We start from the raw sequence: 6,396 nt of genomic DNA, 5'->3' as shown, positions 1-6,396 counted from the left end.
TGCGCGCCCAGGCTGAGAACCGAGAAGGCGGCGCGGTGCTTGCGGAGCAGCAGGCGGATCTTCTCGTCGTCCGAGTCGGGGTCCAGCGGCTTGTTGTACTCGTCGTCCTCGTTCTCCGAGGCCGCGCGGTCCCCGCCCGCGCCGCCCGGCGCCCGGGGCGTGGAGGACGAGGGCTCCAGGGCGCTCTTCTTCCGCCACTTGGTCCTTCGGTTCTGGAACCACACCTGGGGCGAGAAAGACTGAGGATCGCCCTGCCCGGGCCTGGGACACAGCGCAGCGCGCACGGGCCCCCTTGCAGGCGGCGGCTCCACCCGGTAGCACGTCCGTGACAATGAAATGGACGGCTGGAGAGCGGAGCAGACTGGGAAATGCGCACGATTAATTTGGAGGGGGGCGATGGTGGTCATCACGCAAAAGTAAGCACGGCGCTGCTGGCCCCTAAGCGGTGAACCTGCCGCCTTGCCGTGTGATGGGGGTGGGTGGGGGGTGACACGTGGGTGGAAGGTGCCGAGCGCCCCACGGTGACACAGCAGTAGATGCTCAGTCACGCCTCCCCTTCTCATTTACCGATTCTCACAGAACGGGGACCTTGTGAATGATTTCCCCCAAAGATAAACGTACCAGATGCCTGGTTCTTGATGTCGTTGCGAATGAAGCACACGGAAACACTGAAGCCGGACCATGTGGGAGGGTCTCACATCATTGCCTTCCGTTGAAAGTTGCCAGCCCTCACGCCCGCGGTTGCTATGAGGAGGCTCCCTGATGAGGCCAGGACCCCAAGCAGACCCCAGCGTTGGGATCCCAACCAGGCCCTGCTAATCTTAAGTCTGCCATTCCGACATTGGTCAAGGCTTTCTCCTTTGGCCCTTCTCCTCCAAAACTGCCCCCAAGGAGTCCTGAGGGAGAATCCTTTTTACTAAATCCTATTTATGAAGCCAGGAGCCCTGATGGGGTTGTAGGTGAAGTGTTGGGATTCTCACATCCATGTTTGTAAGCTCAGCAGTTCAAACCCACTAGCAGCTCCTAGTGAGAAAGTTGAGGCTGCTACTCCCTTAAAGATTCACAGTTTTTGGAAACCCCAAGGAATAGTTCTATTCTGCACTATTCACATTTGCTGGGAGCCGGAATTGACTGATGGCAGTGGATATTTATATTGCCATTTCCTGCTGCTGTGGTATGTAGCAGGAAAGGAGCCCTGGTGTCCTGGTTACACATCAGGCTTCGATCCCCAAGGTCAGCGGTTCAAAACCACCAGCTGCTCTGCAGGAAGAGATGGGCCTTTCTATGCAGGCAAAGAGCTACAGATTTGGAAACCCAGCCCCACCCAGTTCTACCCAGTCCTATAAGATCACTATGAGTCTGGGTGAAGGGAGACATCAGACAGTGTAAGATATGACAAAATAATAATAACTTATAAATGATCAAGGATTCATGAAGGAGGGGGGAGCAGGAAAATGAGGAGCTGATACCAAGGGCTCAAGTAGAAAGCAAATGTTTTGAGAATGATGAGGGCAACAAAGGTACAAATGTGCTTGACACAATGGATGGATGTATGGATTGTGATAAGAGTTGTACGAGCCCCCAATAAAATGATTTAAAAAAAAGATCAATATAAGATACAATACTAATTTATAAATTATCAAGGGACGCATGGGGGAGAGGGGAGGAGGAAGGGAAGGGGAGGGGGGAAAAAAAGGAAAATGAGCTGATTCCGGGAACCCAAGAGGCAAGCGAATTTTGGGAATAATGAGGGCAACAAATGTATAGATGTGTTTTATACAATTGATCTATGAATTGTGATGAATTGTATGAGCCCCAATAAATTGATTAAAAAAAAAAAAAAGATCACTATGAACCAAATTGATGGCAGTGAGTTTTGAATTTCAACCCTTGCCTCAAGGAGCCCTGGTGGCATAGTGGTAACCAGTTGGCCTGCTAACTTGGAGGTCAGTAGTCGGAAACCATCAGCTGCCCCACGGGAGAAGGATGAGGCTTTCTACTCCTGTGAAGAGTTAACAGTCTCAGAAGTCCACTCGGGTGGTTCTACCTTGACCTACAGCATTGCCATGAGTCAGAATTGACTGAATGGTAGTGAAACTTTTAACTCTTGTCTCAGGAGCCATACTTTATAGTTCTGAGAGCCCATCTTACCGTCAATCATGATTAAGGCTATGCGGAGATTCATTTTAAAAATTAGTAACCTAAGGATAGGAGGGCATTGGGGGTTCCAGGGTTGAATTCTCACCTCCCCAAGTGAAACCCCAGTTCTATGTACAACAACCCCCCTGCTGTCAGGTTGGTAAGATTTCAACGTTTCCAGACTCAGACAAACTAAGCAGCAAGGCTTTGCTCTCTATTTCCGGAAATCTGCCATTGAAACCCCTATGGATCCCCCAAATTCGACCTCCTGGTGCAGGGGGTTACCACACACCAGGGCTGATTTGAAGGCAGCTGACAACAGCCAGGATAACGCAAGCGCAGCTCCTGGTGTGAGTAAATGGATCCCGGGCTCCCAATCCAGCCCAGAGGCTGCTGTCAGCGCTTGGAGTTGCTGAGAGTGGCAAGTAAGCAAGGCGGGGGCGGGGAAGCATGGGGCTTAGAATCCCACAGACAGGGTCTGAGTCCTAACCCTGTCACTTACTGGGTGGGGGACCTCGAGCAAGAGGCATCCCTGAGGGTTAATCATGCCAGCCTCAGGGCTGCCGTGGGGATTGAATAGGACACTATGCAGGACTCTCAGAAGGAGGGCCCAGCCTTGAACCACTGTTAAAGATTGTAATTTCCTGGCTAATTAAGAAGTCCTGGTGGTGCGATGGATCAGCGCTTGCACTCTGACCCAAAGGTTGGCAGGTCAAACCCACCAGCAGCCCTGTGGGCTCTGCTCCCATAAGGGTCACAGCATAGACAACCCCATGAGGCAGTTTTCCCCTCTGTGATTGATGTGGTTAGGTTGCCATGCGTCAAAAGTGGACTCGATGGCTCCTCCCAGCAGCAGGATGCTTAGATGGACGTGCACTGGCAGCCCTCCTCCTCCCAGGAGCCAGGAGGAGCTGGAAACGCAGGACGGCTGGTCGCCCATCCTTGGAACCCCCGTCCTACACAGACTCACCTTCACCTGGGACTCGGTCATCCCCAGCGAGTAGGCCAGCCGGGCCCTCTCAGGGCCAGCCAAGTACTTGGTCTGCTCGAAGGTTTTCTCCAGCGCAAAGATCTGGTGTCCCGTGAAGGTGGGCCGGGTGTGCTTTTTCTTGTGGATGCTGTCAGCTAGGGGGTCTGGTGCTGGCGGGAGGACAGAAGTGGGGCGAGGAGGGTAAGCAGGGACCATGGACTACACTACTTGCCGAGGGTCAGCTCTGTTTTGCCTCTCCCACAGGGCATGCTCCATCCTAGAGAGAGGCCACTGAGGCTTCTGGGGGCACTGTGGCATCGCTGGCATCCAGGTGACAGGGACGGGGATCTCTGCCATGTCTGAGTGGGCAGGAGTCCCTGGGGGGACTACTTAGGGACAGAGGGCTCTGAGTCCCATGTCTAGTGTCTTCAGCTCATGTTCACTCTACTCAGTGATGCTGCCTCCCCTTCCTCAGTTTCCCCTCTATCTCAGGGATTCCCTTCAGGTCACCAAGGAAGGGAGCGACTCTTCCACCCACAAGCTAGACCTTGCAAGTTTATGAATTTCTTCGCCCTTTCTTACTCTTAGGTCCTAACTTCCCAGGTCTCCAGGGAAAGCAGGGAAGGGTGAGCCTCAAGCCCCTGGGAGATGCTCTCCCAGTCACCACGAGGCTCCGACCACTGGGCCCAGCAGCTGGACACACCGACGCCACAGCCTGCCAGGAAAGCAGCAGGGGCTCAGGGAGAAATAACCTCCCCACCGCCCCCCATTGGCCAGGTCTCCCGAGATAGACAGCCAGACTGCCCATGTTCTAGCTTGTCCTGTTATAGGTGAGGAAACTGAGGCACAGGAAAGGGAATAGAGCCCCCGAGAGACAATCGCCTTTAGTCTTCTCTCCCTTTGCCATAATCCAGTGTAGTCCCCCATCCCCCACCCCCGCCTCTCTGTCTCTGTCTCTCTCTTTCTGTGTGTGTGTGTGCACATTTGGGACTAGAGAGTAGTGGGAGAAGAAAGTAAAAGTATGGGTATAAGGGGATGGAGGAGAGGAAGAGGAAGAGAGCTGGAAGCAGGCCTTAAATAAAGCACCCCCAACCAAAGTAACAAAACAGGTCCCCAGAGAGGTCATCACCCTCCCCATGTAGCTTTCCATTTTCTCTCCACCCCACTGCGGTAGAGTCAATTCCAACTCATCAGGGCGCGATGGGACAGAGTTGAACTGCCCCCTTGGGTGTCCAAGGCTGTCATCTGTATATAAGCAGACTGCCACATGGTTCTGCCACCGAACGGCTGGTGGGTTTGAGCCACAGACCTTGGGATTAGCAGCCCAGTTCTTTTAAGCACTGCGGCACAGACCCTATGAATGCCATTGCGTGTAGGGCCCAGACACCCTTACAGGAGAGCAAGGGTCCCCTGACCCTGGGTGCATGCCAGTACTGGGCCTGATTGAGTATCCTGGTAGTAGGTGGTGGGTGCCCCCCACCCCCTGCCTCAGACCTCCCCTATCTCATGAGGGGCTTAGATGGACCGGCAATGTGACTGCCTGGAGCAGTCTAAGCAGAGGGTGAGGCAGCTGTGTTTTTGAGGGTCTCCCCAGAGCAGTGGGGACCCAGCAATCAGATGGGGTAGCTTCCAGCACGCCTGTCCCTACCTGACCTGGGCAGGGTATGGGGGGCTCAGGAATGGCTGAGGAATGTCTCTCAGGTAAGCCCCTCTGGTGCTGTATGCCTTGCAACTTTCTCCAGCCCCAGTGGCCACCATTAGGTCTGCAGAAGAGCTCTGTAAACTGTGGCTTGGGGAGGAGTGGTGGGGGAATGGGTGTTGTGTGGACCGACAGCTGGGCTGAGCACCTGGGGCTGAGTGGTGGTTGCTGCTTCCGCTGCTGTAAGCCCAGAGGAGGAAGCTGGGCCTCGGCCTCCTCACTTGCAGGTGGGACTGGGACGGGGCCAGTCAGGGTCCACTCTGTGTCCCAGAGGGATGAGCAGGTGAGAGAGGGCTCGAAGGGAAGGAGTCATGGGTGCAAACCCCGCTTCTAGCGGGTGGCGTGTGCCTGCATTCTGAGGCTTGGCTCCTGGCTGAGATGAAGCCATGATGCCATTGGGGTGGGGGTGGGGTGGGGCGGGAGACGCAAGGAGAGTGGCCAGCTAGGACCCTACCCAGGGTGTGGGGTGTGTGGCCTTCACCAGACCTGGAATCTCCCAGGTACCCCAGGAGGACTGCTGAAAAGGGATAGGGTGCTGCTGGTGTACCGGTGAGGCTGGGGGTGGGTGGGGTAGCGGAAACAGACCCCGTGCCCAAGCTAGACTGCCTCCTGGAGAGCGGGTGGGCCTGGAGGCTCGCCCTGTACTCACTGTGGCTGCACTGCCGCCCGCCGCGCCAGTCCTGGCCTGTGTCCGCCCAGCAGTTCCGGGTCCGTGTGGGGTACTCGTTCCCCGCCTTGGAGAAGTTCCCCACCTGGGGGCCATAATAGACCCCCTGGGAGCCAAGTCCACCAAAGCCGGCCACATGGGGGTAGCCGGAGAGGAGGCCGCTGTTTGGCGTGCCCACAGGCCTGCTCAGGATGTCCGTGATCCCATGAGGCGTCCCGGCGGCCAACTGGGGGCCCAGCCCGGGCGGGCTGAGCTTGTAGAAGGAGTTCTGCACCGAATACTGGCACATGGGAGCCTTCATCTCCGAGAACTGAGCCAGCGACGAGTTGTTCAGCAGGAACGTCCCCTGCAGGTTGGACTCCATGATCCCCAGGACAGGGAGAGGAAAGGCAGCAGGGTCCCGACTGTCCACTCGCAGGCCCCTACAGCCCGAGACCCCACAGTCGGGTCCAGAATCCCATAGCACACTAGGAGCGTCCAAACTGGCCCCAGTGCCCCCAACCACCCTCCCACCTAGAGCATCCGGCCCAGTCTTTGCCCAAGGATGGGGCACCCACGTCAGCTGCTCAAGAGGGAGGTGCTCCCAGGGCAGGTGAGAGGCCTCCCCAGTCCTCCTCCCGGCTCTCCCTGCCCTGGCTTGGAGAAGGGCGGCCCCCCACTCCTCAGTTCAGACCCCTCTTCTGATTTTCAATCTGGGGACCCTCCATGAGAAGTTTGAAGTTCAGAGACCCAACATTTCCCTGATAAAGATAGGGTCTATTAGAATACAGGCCCAAGACTGGCTGAGCTGCAAGAGGTGCGCTGCCATTGGTCAGAACTCACAGGAGCCTCACATTGGCTTTTCCTAGACAAATTGCACTTTGAAAGATTGACTGTAAAATCAGAGTGCTTGTGGGGTGTGTGTGTGTGTGTGTGTGTGTG

General features: G+C 55.9%; 1 protein-coding gene across 1 annotated transcript in view; it reads right to left on the bottom strand.

Annotated features, from left to right (window-relative positions):
• NKX6-3 (NK6 homeobox 3) overlaps positions 1-5,839 on the bottom strand; it is a 10,250-nt gene extending 4,411 nt beyond the window's left edge. Inside the window, exons 1-3 of the mRNA XM_045286857.1 lie at positions 5,458-5,839; positions 3,110-3,279; positions 4-224 (exon numbers count right to left, since the gene is read on the bottom strand). Coding sequence (XP_045142792.1) covers positions 4-224; positions 3,110-3,279; positions 5,458-5,839 — 773 coding nt within the window. The remainder of the gene's footprint in view (positions 1-3; positions 225-3,109; positions 3,280-5,457) is intronic.
• Between the last annotated feature and the right edge of the window lie 557 nt (positions 5,840-6,396).

This window comes from Echinops telfairi, unplaced genomic scaffold (assembly GCF_000313985.2).
Source record: "Echinops telfairi isolate 266 unplaced genomic scaffold, ASM31398v2 ScPeMD7_9;HRSCAF=40, whole genome shotgun sequence".
Taxonomy (NCBI): Eukaryota; Metazoa; Chordata; class Mammalia; order Afrosoricida; family Tenrecidae; genus Echinops; species Echinops telfairi.
The sequence above is the reverse complement of the archived record's forward strand: the minus strand, read 5'-3'. Positions and strand labels throughout refer to the sequence as shown.